Source organism: Crassostrea angulata, chromosome 3 (assembly GCF_025612915.1).
Source record: "Crassostrea angulata isolate pt1a10 chromosome 3, ASM2561291v2, whole genome shotgun sequence".
NCBI lineage: Eukaryota > Metazoa > Mollusca > Bivalvia > Ostreida > Ostreidae > Magallana > Magallana angulata.
In genome coordinates, this window is record NC_069113.1 from 27,446,427 (window position 1) to 27,466,654 (window position 20,228).

At 33.3% G+C, this 20,228-nt stretch overlaps 1 protein-coding gene and 1 pseudogene across 9 annotated transcripts in view; one reads left to right on the forward strand and one right to left on the reverse strand.

Moving 5' to 3' along the window:
• Positions 1-3,711: 3,711 nt before the first annotated feature.
• On the forward strand, positions 3,712-13,851 carry LOC128177262 (UPF0696 protein C11orf68 homolog; annotated as a pseudogene).
• A 147-nt stretch (positions 13,852-13,998) lies between these two features.
• LOC128177261 (ryanodine receptor-like) overlaps positions 13,999-20,228 on the reverse strand; it is a 140,548-nt gene continuing 134,318 nt past the window's right edge. For all 9 annotated transcript variants that reach the window (XM_052843916.1, XM_052843911.1, XM_052843915.1 and 6 more), the window contains 11 exons: positions 18,603-18,689; positions 17,843-18,199; positions 17,462-17,580; positions 17,238-17,298; positions 16,763-16,909; positions 16,081-16,212; positions 15,850-15,898; positions 15,615-15,722; positions 15,125-15,189; positions 14,936-15,036; positions 13,999-14,841 (listed from right to left, as the gene is read on the reverse strand). In XM_052843916.1, coding sequence (XP_052699876.1) covers positions 14,688-14,841; positions 14,936-15,036; positions 15,125-15,189; positions 15,615-15,722; positions 15,850-15,898; positions 16,081-16,212; positions 16,763-16,909; positions 17,238-17,298; positions 17,462-17,580; positions 17,843-18,199; positions 18,603-18,689 — 1,380 coding nt within the window. In that variant the 3' untranslated portion in view covers positions 13,999-14,687. The remainder of the gene's footprint in view (positions 14,842-14,935; positions 15,037-15,124; positions 15,190-15,614; positions 15,723-15,849; positions 15,899-16,080; positions 16,213-16,762; positions 16,910-17,237; positions 17,299-17,461; positions 17,581-17,842; positions 18,200-18,602; positions 18,690-20,228) is intronic.

Here is a 20,228-nt window from a genome sequence, read left to right on the forward strand (position 1 = left end):
AGGCATACCGCATCGATTTATTTTTGTATTTGAATAAACAATGCTAAAAGAAAAACAAATAATTTCAATAGATATTGTAGAATGTTACTTTCAACTAGTTGGACCTGAAAACCAAAGGCTGAATTTCATTCATAGCAATATGTATTGCTTTTTCGTTTTCTCACTTTTTAAGATTTGAAATCTACGAAATTTGTTAAGTCGTACGTGAAAAAGATCATCAGAAAATTATCTCCCTTGCGCCGAACAGTATTTCAACCAATGAAATAAATGTAAATTTTCACATCATGTATTTTCAACTAAAGGAAAGGAAGTGCACAACCCGGAGACTGTAAATTATTTCAACTCTTTATACCGTCTTCCAAGGAAGACGGTAATAAATGTCGCCTTCAGATCAAACGGACTCTTAATTAAGATTGACACACCAAGCTCCACCCCTCCACTTTGGACCCTTCAAAATGGAGGGTCCATCGTCAGCATTTTACCCCAAGCCTCTACAAAAACCCTCAGTTCCACACTTTGAGGTTTTACCGACAATGTGTGACCAGTGGCTAGACGAGATAGTCACGCCTCACTGCACATGGCTTGATAGTTATTTCAGAGGTGTCTCCCCACTTAGCCAACATTTTGAATATTATATATTGTATATTTGTTAGCCTACAGAAAAATACATATAAATTGAGCTTATGTCCCAGTAATTATTTTATTTGATAAATTCAGATGAAAATGTAATTTTTGAAAATGAACTGTTACATATTCCCCTATGATTCATGCTCTTAACTATGGTGCAAATATCATAGTTTGTCTATTTTCTTCATAAATTGAGATAATTATATAAGCAGACTTAACTTAAACTTGGCATTGAAAAATACTATAATTTTAAGAATCGCGTTTGAAATTTTAACTATACATCATATTTCAATTCTTTCTTTTTTTTTCAATTTTCTTTGGTTTCTATGATTATTTTGATTAATTCCAACCTACAGAATATGAAATTAACAAAACACAAAAACGCTATAGTAAAGTGCTTATATTTTTAATGGTGTATACTTCATATTTAATAAGATTCATTGTATGATGATCATGAATACATCATTTGTTATAAAGATAAAATCCTCCGTTGTCATTTTCTATAAAGTTGATCTGCACCTGAAGATGTTATTTATGTCTTTCAATTAGCAGTCAGTAAAACAATTAAAAACTCATGATTTTCAGGCTTTCGGTTCTGTAAATTAATGGCCATAATAATGCTTCTCAATTTCAATTTGTTTATTCTTTAAATTCGTTTAAAATACACATGAACACGAGGTCCAAAATTGTGTTATTTGCATGAAATTGTAATGTCAATGGTCTTATTAAATATAATATTATATTTACATTCCAAATATTTTTTGCATGTAAAGTGTGTGAAAAGGTACTGCAGTTGTAAGACCGTAACACACACAAGGTACTCAAAGTTTAAAATGACGAGTTTTATTATGACGTCACAAACGTTGAACGCTGTAAAATGCAACGTCACAAGCGAGAATCAAAGTTTACGCTTGCGGCTGTTACAGTGGCTCTTCCATTTATTTGAACTTACCCTTAGGATAAAACAGAAATTTTGACCTATAAATCACATTTGCAGACAAGACAAGAAGTTAAAAAATGTAAATATAAGCACGAAATCATTATTTTTTTAAAGATATAGTCTCATAACTGTAGCGGTGTGTGCATACAAATTTTCATAACGCGCGCTAGCGCGTTATGAAAATTTGTATGCACACACCGCTGCAGTTATGAGACTATATCTTTCAAAAAATAATGATTCAATGCTTAAATATTTACATTCCACATATATTTTGCATGTAAAGCTACCGCAAATATAGCACCATAACACAGACAGGGTACTAATAGGTTAAATCACGAGTTTTTATTGTGACGTCACAAACGTTTAACGCTGCTAAATACAACGTCACAAGCGAAAATCAAAGGTCACGCTTGTGGCTGTTACTGTGGCTCTTCCATTAATTTGAACTTACCCATAGGATAATACAATAATTTTGAGGTATAATTCGCATTTGCGTACAAGACAAGAAGGTAAAAAAAAATGTAAATATAAGCATTAAATCCTTATTTTTTGAAAGATATAGTCTCATAACTGCAACGGTGTGTGCAAACAAATTTTCATAACGCGCTAACGCGCGTCATTCAATTTGTATGCACACACCGTTGCAGTTATGAGACTATATCTTTCAAAAAATAAGGATTCAATACTTAAATATTACAACATAGTAACACATGTTTCTAGTCTATATTCTTTAAAAATGGCTGATCAATCTTATTTATGTATATATATATTATATACATCCAATTTAAACAGTTTAAAATTATTTACATAAACCTTTTAATCATGCAAGTGCCCATATTGGTTTCAACATATAAAATGTTTAGTGCAATGATTTTGCAGAAAATTGCTGATCTATATCTAAAAAAAATGTGGTGATTTTTATTTATTTATTCTGATTATCATGTTATAGGCAAAATTAAATGTGTTTTTTTATTTGGTTTCAACAAATTATTCTCAGGTAATTGATAACAAATACATTAATATGTGAAAACAGACTAACGTTATAGCCTCCTGATCACTCAGGTGTGAAAAATTAAATTTTGGCCAAGTGGGAATTGAGAATTTCAGATTGTTTGTTAAAGCTGAACACCGCTCGTAAATATGCACCGTCACAAAGATACCTGGTATATAAACCCTTCGATTTCGTTACACCCGATTGCACACCTGAACCTTGTGGCCGACATGTAGTATTCCTTTTGTGGTCTTTAGATTTTATGCATTTTTTTCTTATCTTATGTTCATTTTCTGTTCGTAAATAATGCATTGACCAATTTATTTGATGTTAGTATTCTCCTGGCTTCAAAAAGTGCGTAAAAATTTGATAATTTCATCGCGACCGGGTAACACGGCGAGGCAAAATGTACGTCCACACAGTTGAGACCTCTACAGCGAAGTACTTTGAACTGTTTAGAGGTCTGTCCCTTATATAAGGGTTGAAGGGACAGCAGTGATTAAAGAGAAATATGGCGGACAGTGCCTATTTACGAGCGGTGTTCAGCTTTAAGTGGGAATAAACCATTTCAAATATGTATTTGCTTTTTAATCTCTTTTACACTCAGAGAGAGAGAGAGAGAGAGAGAGAGAGAGAGAGAGAGAGAGTGTGTGTGTGTGTGTGTGTGTGTGTGTGTGTGTGTGTGTGTGTGTTCCATTACAGAAATATTATAAAATTTCTGCTGTAACTATTCTCATGAACACTTTTAAAGTGACCTGCTTAGTGAATTGACGAGAGTGTTTCATTACAGAAATATTATAAAATTTCTGCTGTAACTATTCTCATGAACACATTTTAAAGTGACCTGCTTAGTGAATTGACAAAAAATATTCATATTTTGCATATTATTGTTTATGCATTTTCCATTATTTTCAATTAAATTTACCATTACATAATTCATTGCATGGTTGTATTTTATACATGATATTCAACAGGATAGAATACATGCATACATAGATAGTTGCACTGATTTTAAAGAGTCTGTTCACATTAACTCGCAATGTTATGTTTAGGTTTTCATATCTAAACACCAAAACCAATTTTGTCACTAAAATGTGTAGCATCGAGAGAGCAATGAAGTTGAATATTTTTGAACTAGTCTACTGCAGAAAACATGAAAGTAATAAATACCTCGTATATTAATAATTATATACTGGTATCATTTGTGGGGAAAAACCTTATGTACATAATATTAAGTTGTTTTTTTTATGGAAATGAAATGTTGACAGGTCCGACAATAGTCTGGCTGGTAACTTTGAACCTTGGGCTAGTAACTTTGTTACTCCTACTAGCCCCTTAGCTATAGAGTGGCCAAAATTTTTAATTGCACATCCCTGATTTGAAATGAAAACTGACTTTTGACTTTTCATCACAGACAAAGACATTTAAAAATGTAATGTTTTTATTTAAACATCATCGTGACATATTCGTATAATATTTACTCAAACTCAAAACTTATCTCTTCCGACCTTGCTTTTAAGTTATAGTACAGTACAAGGTAAATGATATGACGTAGAAGAACACTGTGTTCATGAGCTATAAAATGATACTACTGTAAATGATTCAGTCATCTGCGCTATATATTTATTTATGTACGGTGAATCCCGGATTCATGTTGGAATGAAGATTTGTCTGGGTAATACAGCGATGTGTTGACAGGTTTGGGCCAACAACTTTTTTCTCTCTTTATCGGCATACTCTAAAACCTGGCCTGGCCTGGCCTCAAAGTTGGCCTGGCCTCACTTTTGGCCTGGCCCCAAATTTTGGTCTGGCCTCAAAAATTGGCCTGGTCTCAAATTTGGCCTCTTCAAAAATTTTTGGCCTCAAATTTATTTTTATATTTTCTTTACATATTTTGTGATTTTATTGATTTTTTATTGGTCTTATAGTGATAGTCTATTAAAAATAATTGTTACAATTGATAATTTAGTACTAACAATGCATAATTATGACTACATGTATGTCGAGTAATCCATTCTAATAGATTTTTATTCAGTCTATTTTAAATTCTTAAGAACTTAAAGAATGTGATTTTGCCTGCCATTGTATAACCATGACATTATTTTGTGTGTATTTCGATTAAATTGCTCTCAGGATCGGACAATAGCTATGTAACTCTTCTTTTACCAACGACTTGTTTGAGAAAAAAATAATTGAAGAAAATACTTGTTCTAACCAACATCAAAGGTCACAAAATGTTTTGCTTTCTTCAAATTCTGACAATGACAATTCCCAGAGGAGAAAAATTCTTTCCCAAATATAAAATTAACACATGCAAATCAGCAGGTGATGATTAATGATCTTCACTGAGTCAAGTTATCGGAGGATTCAATGTGCAGTCGTTCACAAATGGCATTAATCAAATTAGACCGTGTTAAATGACAGGATAGGCAATGAATCTGACCCTATGTAGCAGATTAGCGACAGAAAAGATTAATATCGAATTTCTGCTGGGGAGGGGAGTTTGGGCTTAATCGGTGTTGACAGGTAATGTAAACAAAGTGCATTAGACAGTGATAACAATTTAATGATATGTACCGGTTTACAAATATGTTGGATATCAATCAGGTCAGTCTCTTAAAATGATGTTTAACTTTTAAATGGGAGATGGGGGGGGGGGGGCGCTTTGTTTTAAAGTTAATCGCTTTGGTATTGGCATAATCTATTCCTTAACAATAGTAAGAGCAGTGCTGTAACGTACATGCATGTCATAGGTAATTTTTGCGTGTTTAGACATGGATAAAACTAATTAAACTTGAACAATCGGTCACTTGCCATATTTTTTTTCTTATGATTATTCCTTAAACATTAAAAAAGCATTGAATTTTTAATGTATAAAGAAATCAATAAAAATTCAAACTAAATGTAAGAAAAGAAAAAAAAATTCTAAAATTTGAGGCCAAAAATTTTTTAAGAGGCCAAATTTGAGGCCAGGCCAAAATTTGGGGCCAGGCCAAAATTTGGGGCCAGGCCAATTTTGAGGCCAAAAGTGAGGGCAGGCCAACTTTGAGGCCAAGCCAGGTTTTAGAGTATGCTTTCATGATCAGTTCATGGTTTAGAGTCAGTTCAACCCTCACCGTCCACGTAAAATTCGAACGAAACATTTTAAAAGTACGAATGGATGAAAATAGGAAGGACTTAATAATGACTTGATGGTCATGACTATTTTTATGCTATTATATTATACTTTCCTTTGAAAGAAAGTCTACTTTAAAAATAAAGAAAAAGAAAACAAAACTTATCTAATTTTAAAGCTAAATATTTTGAGTTTTCTTTCCTTTATAATAGTTTATGGCCAAGTTTCATATTGTTATTTTCAGGTAAATATGATGGATAGTGGGTTGACTATTCAACCTCCTTAAATTAAAGTCTTTAACACACATTTAAAGGTGAATATTAACAATATCAATACTTTTCATTTTGTAAAGTGCAGTATAAATGTCACTCGTATATGCATGTGATTAAAGGTTACTGTACAGCTGTATATTATGGAAGAAGACATGGACGTGTCCACGACCACCCCACTCAGTACAATGAAGGGTGCTGTGTTAGTAGACCCTAAGTACTTAGTACTTGTCGATCAAGCCCAGGGAGCTGATTTCGATATCCCAGTGATCTATTGGACGGGAATTAATAAGGAACCAATAGAGGATTGGCTGTAGAATCATAAACCTTCCACAATATGCAGGTAAATATAACCTCCGTGTGAGTATATAAACGTGTTCTCTACTGGTACGTAAGTCTGGCAGAAATTTATGTACCAAACACAATGTAAAAGAAGTGCATAATGAGACATTAGAATTTTTGATCATACTTATCGCTTTTATTGAATGCTATTATCTCCAACTTTTTAAATTTACCATTATCATACTTTAGAATGGGCTATTTTAGCAAAAAAAAAAAAGTCGTATGGGTCACAAATGCAAAATCAAAGACTCTTTATTCCCTCTTAGAGGGCAAGTGCAAGTTTTTGTGCGCCATAAACATTTCAACTTTTCAACATGTAAGGAACTGTAGCTCCCGCGTCGTCCATCCGATTGTGGCCGAACGAGAGCTAAAGGGCTGCAGCTAGTTTGAACCATAAATGATATCCAAGTAGCGTAGTGGACATTGCGCTGCGACACGAGTTCGATTCCCGTGATCGGCAGTGGTTGTGTGTGATAGGATATGGTGTAATGAAGAATAATGACACCCGTAGAATAATGACCCCCCCCCCTTGCTGTAGAATGATTGGATTTTTCTGAAGGAAAAAGACCCAGGGGTAATTTTTCTTCGTGTTAAACGTGAAGAAAAATGACCATCGTAAAAAATGACCCCCGCTGTAAATAAGGAATCCTTCTTTGAGTATTATGAGGTGATAATTTCGGTCGGGGTGTGATCAAATCCAATAAAGCCCGAATGGCTTTATGATAGATTTGATCACGCCCCGACCGAAATTATCATCTCATAATATTCAAAGAATGATCCCTTATTACTTATATTTATAAAATTTTAAGCCATCGTACGATTATATATTTAAATATTAATAAGCAAACTCCGCTTGCGCCTCGATTTGGGGTCATTTGTATTATGGGTTATATAGTACAAAATCGATATGTAGTGTTATCACAGGCAAATACCCTGCACGGAAAATGTAAATATATAAAGTTAAGCAAGCTGTGCATACATTTTGTAAATGAAATATCGTAAGAAAGCTTTATATTATGTTGTTAAAAATTATTCATGGTCAAGAATCAAGTATAGTTCCGCAGATTTCTACACAAGTGCAGCGTTATTTCCCGCCATATGTTTATAACTTCAAAATCAACTGAACAGAGAGAAAATTCCAGTAATTTCAAAGTAAGATACCTTGTCGGAATACTGGGTAACCAATTTTTAATCTTGTATATTTACATTTTCCAGTGTCTTTGCCTGTAATAACACTACGTATCGATTTTGTACTATATAACACATAATACAAATGACGCCAAATTGACGCCACATTAAAATCTATCATAAAGCCCTTTGGGCTTTATTGGATTTGATCACGCCCCGACCAAAATTATCACCTCATAATACTCAAAGAATGATTCCTTATTCCTTATATATCGCGATTTTACAATTGCATCGGCAACAAATTGCCAGGTCTGCACGTGTGTGTTTAGAAATCTGTGCAGGTGGTGCTATACTGTTGCAAAGCCATTCTATTATCAAAAGAGAAAACAAATTTATTTACATTAAGGAATTAAATTGTGTGATAATTAACGAACAACAATCATGAAAGAAAAATTGTTTTAGTGATATAAGCAATATTCATTGGTGAATGCATTGTCAAACAAAGAATCATATTTATATTTTCGTGCTGGGGAAAGGGAATTTTAAGGTGGAATGTCCCTCTGATAAAAGAGATAACTTCTGTAGAAAATATTTTCACTTTTCTGATAACTCATAATTATTAAGGCAACAAGGACAACAAGCAACAAGGGAGGCGGTACGCACTGGGCCCCATTTAATTCTGGAAGGCGACATTTATTTTAATTCAAATATTAAAAGATGAAATTTGAACGGAACTTTTCAGGGGGGGGGGGGCACAAAAAAGTTAGAAATGTTTTACCAAAGGTACAAGAAATTTAAACTAATCATATTGATCAAATTTTATAAGGTATTTTCTATACCCCCCCCCCCCCTTCTCCCATCATCCAAAGCTTTGTTGTTGTTTTTTTTTTGTTTGTTTTTGTTTTTGTTTTTTTTTCAAATGTACCTGAATTATATGTGCTTGTAGAGTCCATCAACAATACGTGTTTGATGGTTTTGGCCAGAGAATCTATAGATTGAAAATTTTTATTTCTCTCTTAATCGCTCGTTCACAAAGGTAAATGAATTAAAGTTGGGAAAAACCTACTAAGACAATTGCAAACTCTAGATTTAGTCATCATTATTTGAAACTTATAACAGTTCAAATGTTTAAAATTAATTCAGGTGTTTCTATTCTAAAAGATCAGATATGGGGAAACAAAATTAAAAAAAAGAAAAGAACAATATTCCTATTTATTCAAGATAATATATATCCCTATATTGAGATTATACCAATAACTAGAAGATCATTCCTTTGATCCCCTTTATGTGTTAAATATAACAAAAAGCTCTGGTTTAATTTTTTCATTCTAAAATATGTGGATCCATTTACTATTTTCTTAACCAAATTTAAAAACAGAAAACCTTTTATGAAAAACTTTTGTAATTTATCATATACTGTATGTAAAACCTGTATACATGTATTTTACCTTCAATACTAGTTCATGATAAAGAAAGATAACTCTTGCTGTTTGAAGCAGTTTTTGTTACAAACCTAAACAACAGTGATCATCTGAACTAAAAAGCAGCGCTTCACTATGTTTTGTAAGATGATTTGGCATTGTATATAACTATTTATTATTTTCATATGCATTTAATATTTTTAATTTTATGCTGCGATAATAAAGTTTTGGTTTTTTAATCACTTTGTCTAATTTTTTATCTAGCAGCGCTTAATCTCTTTAATTTTGTTTCATTGGAATCCCTAGGCATTGACTGATGAAAATCAAAACGAATAAAACAAAATGGTAAAATTAATAGCGGAGGGATATTACACCTTAAAAACATTTTACGTTAGGTTTGATTTCTTCGACGAATATGGTAATACATATACATGTACATCGATATTCTAAACATTTGTTGTAATGTTGTATTTGTGATCACGAATATACTTTTTTTTTAGAGCAAATGTGTGAAGAGTACCTGACTATAGTAAATCTTAAATAGATAATAAACACTGATCAAATATAAAAAGTGATTTTTTCTAAAAGCGTTGATAAGGAGTTAAGGTGTCATGTTGTAAATTTTGAATTTACCGGGTGGCAGTAAATACAAAATTTACAACATGACAACTAGTTGTCATGTTGTAAATTTTGCATTTACTGCCACCCGATAAATTCATTGTAAATTTTGAATTTACCGGGTGGCAGTAAATACAAAATTTACAACATGACAACTAGTTGTCATGTTGTAAATTTTGCATTTACTGCCACCCGATAAATTCTAAATTTACAACATGACCAAGGGCTCATTTTGAAGGTTTATATCCCCCTTGATTTTGATCACACAAATTTAGAAACACACGCGTTAAGTAGAGGAAGTTGCGTAATATTTAGTTTAGTAAGGTGCTATATTTTGTTGAGGAATAATAAACAATTTTCATAACTCACAAGTTTTAGAGTACTGTTACTTTAGCTTCCTAATTTTCAGCGCAGACCAAACTTCTAGATAGTTTGTGTATTACGATATATTCATGATATTCTAAAAAACATATTTGGGCAATATTTTGATATTTCTTTCAATATTCTTTGGCATATATTTCATAGAATTTAATAAAAAAAAAAATTAACTCAACTTTTGGCCTAAATTAGCTTATTTCATGCTATATCTAAAATTTTTAAGATATAACCCCTACTTGTTTTACTTTTAAATGAGACAATAAATGTACAGTGTATGTCTATTTGTATATATTTATATTCAACATAATTATTTTTTGCTTGTAATATAGCATTGAATCATGATTTTTTGAAGTATACAGTCTCATAACTGCAGCGATGTGTGCATACAATTTGAGTAACGCGCGCTAGCGCGTTATGAAAATTTGTATGCAAACAACGCTGTAGTTATGAGACTGTTTACTTCAAAAAAATTCATGATTTAATGCTTATATTTACATTATTTTAACTTCATGCCTTGTCTGTAAATGTGATTTATAACTTTAAATTCCTAAATTATCTAATCCTAAGGGTAAGTTCATATTAATGGAGGAGCCACAGTAACAGCCGCAAGAGTGAACTTTGATATTCGCTTGTGACGTTGCAGTTAAGGAAGGAGTCTTTTCTATAGTAACTCTTAAGATGAGAACCATACCCCTATACAATACGTCGGTATCTTGTTATAAAACGGAAGGATTTTCATGCGCGGATCCAGAAAATTTTTCCAGGGGTAGGAGGGGGAGGGGGATTTGAGTTTGCCAAGGGGTCCGAGATATATATTTGGTAATTTTATAATGTAGTTTAAAAAAAATTAAATTTTACAGGGGGGTCCGGACCCCCTAACCCTCTAGATCTGCGCATGCATTTTTATTTTCTAAGATATAGCCCTTCTTTCACTTTAAGTTTATTTGAGTATGAATTATAATTTTTGTTACTTTCTGTAAACAGCAGTAAAAATTACAATATTGTGAAGACTATTTCACAAATTATAAAAAATCATACTGAAAAACTTTAATCTATAAGGGGGTCATTATTCTACAGGGGTCACTTTTCTTCATGTAGAGTGTGCTAATTTTTATGAAATGACACTTATTCTTTAGGCAAAAAGTGTCATTTTCCTACGTAGAATAATGACCGGGGAGTCATTTTTCCGCGTAGAATAATGTCCGGGAGTCATTTTTTTTTCGTCGAAAAATTACCCCCCGGTCATTATTTTACGTTACATAAGACGGTCGCTCGCTTAGACACGTGGTTTCTCTCCGGGTACTCCGGCTTCTTCTCACACCAATGACCCCCTTGCGCTAACATCCATGCCAACGAGAGATATTAAGAGAAGTTGAGGAACTTGTTTATCAATCGTTGTAAAATAAATAAAGTTCAGTTTTAAGGTCCCATCAAAGTCTTACAAACTAATGTATTTTTATGAAGTGTCTATAGATATCATCAATAATTTCTACCGGTAGTTATACTAGTATTTTAGGTTATAAATATCAAAATTTAAATGATCATGATATCAAAATTAGAGCATTTTGTGGCCAAAGGCCTTTTAGCCACCTTAAACACAACTTTTTATTGTTGTTTAGGTTTGAAAGTGACCCTCTCTCTCTCTCTATATATATATATTATATTATTTTTTCTTTTTTCAAACCGTTTATTTTATTTAGGATTAGACATTGATGTTTACTGAGTAATGCAGTTTCGAAGTTTCTTAGTTAAGAAATGATTAGTTATTGAAATATAATATTTATAATTATGAAAACTTATGGATATAAGTTGTCTATCAATTTTCTGATTTTCTTTAGGAATCAAGGTTTTGGATGGATTCATATTATCAACCAAAGGAGTCCTGGGAACATTGTGGGAGATGTTGTAGGATTAAAAGATGCATGGGAAGACTTGCTAGCATCAAAGAGACAAGTTTGTAAAGAATTGTAAAGAAGACATTTTTGAACTGGCTAAAAATTTCAGAGTGTTAACTGGAAAATGGATGTTCTGGGTTTCTCCTGGTGGAAAGGGTGACCACTTTTGGTCTTTGATTGCTAAAGGAGTAGCGAGTTGAAAAACTCTAGATACCCAGGCTAAAATCAGTGCTTTAGAAGAGACTGGTCCTGATACAAGTCATGTTGTGTGCATCTATAATGACAATTTTCTTGATGAAGAGGAAGTGTATAAAAGTGAATGAACCATTCGAAGCCTTGGAATTAAATGTTCTCTTCATTACAAACCAGATGTGTTCACTCACTTAGGCGTGTACAGAATGAATCCCTGGGGAATAAGACCTACCATCTACATTAGCCACTTTGATATTCTTAAAAATCAATCCATTATCAGAAAAAGGGGTGAACATTTAGACACATGAAAAATTGTATCATTTCATATGACTAGATTATACAGGCACAAAAAAGTACACGTTATAACAAGATTAGCCCATTTTGCAAGAAGGTTTTTTTTGCTTGACATGTAGTGATTATTTAAAGCATTTTTGGATCATTTGAGCTGAAGATTCAAGTACCGGTAAGCTTTGTAAACATTTTATATTGTTCTTATTTTAGATTATAGTTAAATAAGCATTAACGACCCCCTTGGACCTTTTACCTGGCATTAACCCATAAAATCCATCACTGACCATTTTTACAGCGCATGTGTACAGGGACACCGTACTTGTTATATCTAGCACGTTCCATATCATCGTAATTTTTTTTCCAGTTTAAATCAAAACATTGTTCTTTATCATGTCCAATAAAAATTCCTGGACATCTTACAGCATCGTTTGTGCCATTGATCTCGCCAATATTTATCACTCTACAAAAAGGAACTTTGGTATATCAATCAACCTCTTTCTAAAATAAACGAAGAATTGCGAGATCTGTATCTTGTTTATGACTTGACAAATGGCGTTAAAAATTTGACTGACTATTTAAAATGCATGGAAGAAGTATTGTAAATAAAGTAAAGGGGTCATGAATTTCACAATTTAGGTAGAGGGCTTCATGGACATCATAATCATGCATTTAGTTTTTTAAAAATATATATAGTAGTAGAGAAGAAGATTTTCTAAGATTTAATACATTTTTACTATATGGCCATATTGGCCCCACCCTAGAGCCAGAACCCCCGACCCAGGGGCCATAAATTTCACAATTTTGGTAGAGGGCCACATGGACATCATAACCATGAAACCAGTTTTTTCCTCACATGCGTGGGAGTAGAGAAGATTTTTGAAAATTTGGCTTTTTTTGCATATTTGGCCCCGCACGTGGCACCCCAGGGTTGGTAGAGCCATTAATTTCACAATTTAGATTCTTCTTACCATAGAGATGCTTCACACCAAAAATGGTAACGATTGGCCAGGTAGTTTTCAAGAAGAAGTTAAAAATGTAAAATTGTTAACGTACGACGACGGACGAAGACCAATTGCAATAGGTCACCTGAGTGACTCAGGTGACCTAAAAATTCAATAATTCCTTATTAATTCCCCTTGAAAAAGGTTGTGGTCACAACTTTTAATATCCTTTGCCCAAGGGTGCTTTGAGCCAAATTTGGATGAAAATAGCCCAGTAATTTTTGAGAACATGTCGAAAATGTAAAAAGTTTACAGACAGACGACAGACAAATTGTGATCAGAAAAGCTCACTTGAGCTTTCAGCTCAGATGAGCTAAAAACTTGACGTCGTAAATATGGGGGTACGTCAAAGGTTCCCACTTTCAGAAAAGGACATTTCTTATGGGCAAATATTGAAAATCAGTTCTGTCTCAGAGAAATGGACAAAAAATGTATTTGCAATTTTTTTTTTTCAATATTAGGAGAGACTTGCGGACTATATTGGTTCAAGGTCACACACTCCAACTCCACATGCATTTTATCTTGTGAAATGGAAGAAAGAATTATTTTTATTTAACAAAGCTAGCTTTAAAAACTATAATATCCTTATTTTAGAATTTTTCAAAGCATTTCAACAAAAATTAAGAAATATATACATCTCTGATAACAAACTAAGGAGGGCCTCTGCAGGTTGGGAAGCAGCGAGGGTTTTCTTTATTTCTAATACTATGAAAATTTACTGGCCTTACAAATTTTATTGTGATTTGAAAATAGTTTGAATGGTGATGATTCTTTAAATAGCAAATCAAGGCATTTTCAACACTTTTTTATTAATTAAATAGATAAAATTAAAGTGGGTGTTGTAAACCATACCTAATACATAACAAACCTTATTCAGGACATTAATATTGCACATAAAAAAAAAACATGGCAAAGATTTGTAATGTTATGATATATGAGACAAAAAACTACAAAATTCAAAACAGAACAAAGGAAAATATTGCACTTCATCACATTACACTCACACAATTGGTTAATACAATTCAACATGACGATTTATATCAAAAGGCTCAAAACTTCAACAAGAAACTAAATAACTAGATCACACAAAACTGATATCCTCCTCACACAATGACGCAACCATCTTAGCCATAAAACAGGCATTTCTTCAAATAAATACACAAGCTCTATCAATCTTCTTTTCCAGATTATCTGATTCCTTCCGTCAAACAATTTTTAAATTAATATTTGGTAAGCGTTGGATATGCAAAGTCTAGCAAAAAATATATATATTCCCAGGCTGTTTCTGGTGACAACTAATACTGTATATTAACAGGAAAAAGCAATAAAAGGTGCTGGAGACAATAAAAGATCACAAAATATTTCATGCACAATTTTTCCAGACTGAGTTCATTTAAAAAAACAAAATGTTTGCATAAATCCAGGTTAAGCCTCGCTCTGGGTGTAAGCCTCCCTGTGGGTGTGGCAGGAGTCCACTAATCAGCTCTTGTCTCCCTCATCCTCGTACTGTTTCCTGAAGCAGTCTCCAACTGGGAAGAAGTCCCAGCAGCGCTGCTGGTAGAGCTCCCACACATACGACTCCTGGCCTGTATACTCTGTGTCTGGCTTGTTGATCAAGTGCATCAGGAAAAACCTGCCATCACAACCACACCAGGTAAATACATGTACATGCAATCAACTCAAAACTTAGTTAAAACTGATCAGTTTTATTCTAAAGGTGTACTTACATGTAATTTGCAAAATTATGTTCCTTCATGACATGGGTTTCAAAACCATGTGGTACTTTATCGAAATATTCTTTCCCAATTCCACAAATGAAACACTTGGACTGTAAAACAGAATTTTAGGTAACAAGGATTGGATTGTTTGAAATGCAACAAAAACAAAATAAATCCACCATTTGATCCCGACTTTACCTCCATGTCCTCCTTGACTTGTTCCAGTTGATCTCTCAATTCTCCAAAGGCATCAATGATCAAACCTGTCACAGAACACAGTAATGAGTTAAACACTTAAAATCAGTCAAAAACACCCAACATTCACAGTCTGGAGACAGCCATATCACTTATATACACACAAAAAAACACCCTCTGATAATTATATAATCATCATTAATTAATTAAGATTTCATTCCCCTCTAGATATGATAAACAGATGTTAACAAGTACTTTTCACATCTATCAAGTTTCAAATAAACATTAAATTAATGTGAAGTTAGACCACTTTGATTGCCATTGCCAAATAGTAGTTAATTCAGTTTTAAAAACATCCAACTATAATGATTAAGCAGACCCTGGTTCAATTTTTAGTCTGGTACAAAATTTCTCCTGGTGAGTAACATATACCCCGGTAGTAATACCGGTATATTATAAATTAATAGTCTGAAATAGATAGTGGAAGACTCACCTTGAATAATGGCCAGGAGGATAACGATGACAAAGAAGAAGAAAGTGATGTCAAACAGGATCCTGTAGACCTCTGACGGATCGCCGTCTGCTGGCTCTATCTCATCACCTACACAATACAAACAACGCAAGCTTAACACAGATACCACACACACAGGTCTTATCACTGTTCTATGATCAACAAGTGAAACAAGTGCATTTCATTTATCTCTTAACAATGAATAATGTGAACATACCGATTCCTCCTCCTGCTCTTACTCCAGTGTGCAAGTGATACACAAAGCACTGAAATAGACAAAGCATTTTTGTAGGAATATGTATCGGCAATGCTCTGAAACAGCTTGGAAGAATCACAAATAAAAAGTATTCTATTATGTATTAACAGAACTTGCTCACCCTTCTACCTATTAATAGAAATCATACTATCAGCACATAATTTTGAACCAATGGATAGAAGTAATACGTACGGTCAGCATGTCATGGCACTTGTAGTCAACAGACCCGTCCTCCTCTTTGACGTAGAACTTGCGGAAGAAGTTGAAGGCTATCACTGTGTAGATATAGACCACCACACTGGTCAACATCACTGTCAGCACCAACTGTAACCAACACAGGTGTTATAATTAAAATAACCACATAACAAGTATGCACTAAAATTGTCCATTGACTTTTATGCTAAAATGCATCTACAACTTGTTCAAAGTTTCGTCTAAGAACTTTAAAAATATTTTCCGAAAATGAAAACAAACAAGCTTCAATGTTGCCTTGATCGGTTAAAAAGGGGTTTTCACATAAAATATGTTGGTTCTTTGGAGGACGTAAAATAAACAGTTAAGTAATGAAACACAATAAAATCTGTTGAATGCCACAAAGATGTTTAAAGGAAAATTCAAAATTCAAAACTGTCTATAATGTTACCTGTATTTCTAATACCGTATATCTGGTAATTTTCGCGGTGATCTAATTTTCGCGAACTCTTTCAAATCGCAAAATATTGAAAACGTAGAAATTATATCCTGAATCATTTTCTATAAGAAACTTTTAAAATCATAAAAAATGACTTACGCAAATTAAAAATGCTACATATTTTCCCCATTTTGGCAAATTTTGTGACATACAAAAAAACTGGATATACGATTCTTTTAGTACCTGTTTTCCATTATGGGTTACGGACTGTAAAATGGTTCTTAACGTCTTGAAACCAATTGCAACATCCAATAAATGAGCAGCAAAGAAAAAGTAGTTGAAATTCCCCATGGCAGAAAAGATAAAGTACCAGGCAATGTACAGGAAAGACTAGAAAACAAAAAACATCAGTATCAATCCTAACTACTGAGTGATAAAGACAAAAAAGCGACTACGTCATTTCCTTGTAATACATCATACTCCGAGAAAATTTCATAAGGTTTACAAGAATCTTGTTGCCAAAAATATTTTTCCAAGAAGTGTGCTAGTCCCCAATTTCTCTGGTACATATATCTGTCAAACATCATAAATATGGGCTTCAACATGAAAATAAGTCATGCAACATATATTACAAAACTGTAACTGATAATCAGGATATAAGTATTTGCAAATAAAAGTTGGTTATTTTGGTTTTTGTCATGCCCCTAAATCTACTTACATTGTCTGTGAAAATGACACCCCATTTCCAAATCTGATATTGCCAGTCCACATTAAACAAGCTGAAAGAAAAATAGACATTTATTTCATCAGAAAAAACTTCTGCAAGTACAATGTTCAAACAATTTATTTCATTTTTCATTAATCTAACTCAATTCAAAAAAGTACTATTAACTGTATCATTAAAAATCTGAAAAACCTTTGTCTATGATCAAATATACTAACAAACTAGGGAAGAATCCTGTGGATTTTGTTTCTTCAATCTTTATTGAATCTCCCTTGTCCATTCCCAGTAGGTTACTTATGGCCTCATAGTCATACTGCTCAGCATATCTGGCTCGTACCTGTAACCATCATCAAGATCTTTTTTATCAAATCAAGCAATCCTGGACAAAATAACTTAAGATCAATATATTTATATCAAGTGTATGTACTTGCAAATTGAAAATACAAAAAAAAAAAAAATTGCATCAATCCACCCATGAATTGTTTTACATGATGTGAATCCTAAATGTTATGTCTTCTTTCCTCCACCATATCTCATTACTATTCATGCAATCACAATCATTTCAATGACCTTCATACATTTTCCTCACCAGCACGTACCTTCTTCTTGACAAACTTATCCCAGTAGCTGTCTGGGAACGACTGTGTACTCAGAACCAGTTTATCCCAGTGACCTTTGAGGTCCTCGTCTGGCTGTTCTGCTACCCATAATCCCTCAAACTCTAACTTCCTAGCAATCTCTTTCTCCCTCTTGAATATGACTAGAGGCACTTTGAGGCAGTAGTAGGCTATCAGCATGGAGAATGAGACCAGAGTATGGCCAATCGCTAGGAGGCGGACGAAGATCTCCATGTAGTTGTTGTCTCCCTGCATGGTCACTATCTCGTCAAACTCCTCCTCCTCTGTCATGTTCCCATTGGACTCCTGCTGCGCCGGTTCATGTCTCACTTTGTTTACCTACCAATAATTCAATTCTGGTTATAACACCCTATTTGATGGACTTAATGAATATGTCTATATAATTATCCATATTTTCATTGGACTTGCTCTGTCAATATATAATGCACTTACAAACCATAGTAATCTGCATGATGTTACTGACTTTAAATTTTGTGCAAATTAACATCCATTTTTAAGAATGCTTCTCAACCATTTTTATTGATTGCTCCCCGATTTTTAAAGCATAAATCACCAACAAAAGTGATGTTAATTGTGCAATATACATGTAGATAGTCTAAGAACTAAAATTTATTCTTAAATGATAATCTCAAACTAGTTTCAGTGACAATACTAGTATGCAATACATATAGAATACAATTACCCTCATTCACTACGTTACTTATAGGCTATAACCTCTGACCTTGTAGAAGAGCAGCATGAAGTTGATGATGAAGGCGAGGAACAGGGCAACGTACTTAAAGTTGTAGAAGTTCCGGGCAAACAGGCTCTGTCAACAGAAGACGATTCATCATGTTTACATAATGATATAAACTTGTAAATGTACACAGGTTTCATAAAGTATTAAATGTAGGTTAATAATAACAATATAGCAGAAAAGATAAATGAGCTTTTAATTTGAATTACATAATCTTTTAAAAATCTTTGTAATCTTTTCAAAACAACTTTTACTCAAGAGAATAAACAACATAACTAAAAAACTTAATAACACAACCAATCAAAGCTTGACAAAAAAACCCATGCTGAATAAAAAACAAAGCTTATTTCTTTTTGCCATAATGAATGATATTTTTCCCTTTTAACCAAAATTTTATGCATTTTAAGCTAAAAATCACAAAACTAAAAGTGGGTTTTTATTGGTGACATTTTGCTATTTCTAACCTTAAGGAGGCAGATTTGGTGTTTTTTTTGTGGAAAAACTAAATAGCAAAACTCTTTATTTTTAATCATATATAAGTTACCCAGTACACCAACTCTAGTTTGTTTGCAAAGCTGCAAGAAAATCGACCGTCTGGTTCTTTTAAGGGACCATCTCAAAATACGAGGGTTGTTCGGAAATTATTGAGACAACACGGATATTTCCATTTCTAAGTGACGAATTATGCTGAAAATTGGCATGAACATTGAAGAAACCTTAGCAAATAATCAAAGAAAGTAATATTTAGAAAATGTTTAATATTTTGTTTACAACGGTAGATTAACAAATCGGTGGTCGGGGTACCCGGCGCAAGCATAAACTCGGAGAATAAGAAACTAAAACATCGTCTATCTAAGTGTCCCCAAACTTTCAGCTTATATGAAAGAAATCAGATTATATATGTTCATTTTGCTATTTATTGTGACTAACTTTTGATCAAGTTTCACGAGTGTTTGAGTTGAAATACGGATATGGTACAGATATATTTACCAAGCAATAGGAATTTGAAAACGACAGTATATAGAAATTTGACGTGAAGGCGGCGCAGCGAATATACATCAAATTGATGGATTTTCGGAAAAAGACCTTTTAATGCCACCCAATTGCTTTCACAAAAATTATACGCTGGCAAGGGATAAAGAACTCCAGTTTATCGTCTTTTTACACTAATTGTTTAGCTAGAATTCAGACAAAGTGACTAAATATCAAGTACTTTTTACACTAACTGATGTAAACAGTTCTAAAATATGTACACAGAATCACTGTAGGAGACATTTCACAGTAATTTGACTTTCAGTAAGAAATGACCCAATTTTTTTCACAAAAATCAAGAATGGAGGTAATATGCGAATCTTGACATCTTGAAATGTAAACAAAAGATGAGAATGAAGAATTAATTCGATATTCCCTTTGTTTGTTAGGTGTTTAAAACATAGGATCAACAAGAGGCGTTAAAATGACGTTGCGGTAAGTTTGCGGTTGCGCCGGGTCACTGGGTGATGGCAATTTGGTCAGCTTACCAGGAATGATCTAATCATGCTATGGACAATATTTTTTTTACATTGATAAACGCTATCCTGGTGTACGCTTTGGTGGAATTTCAAGTATTTA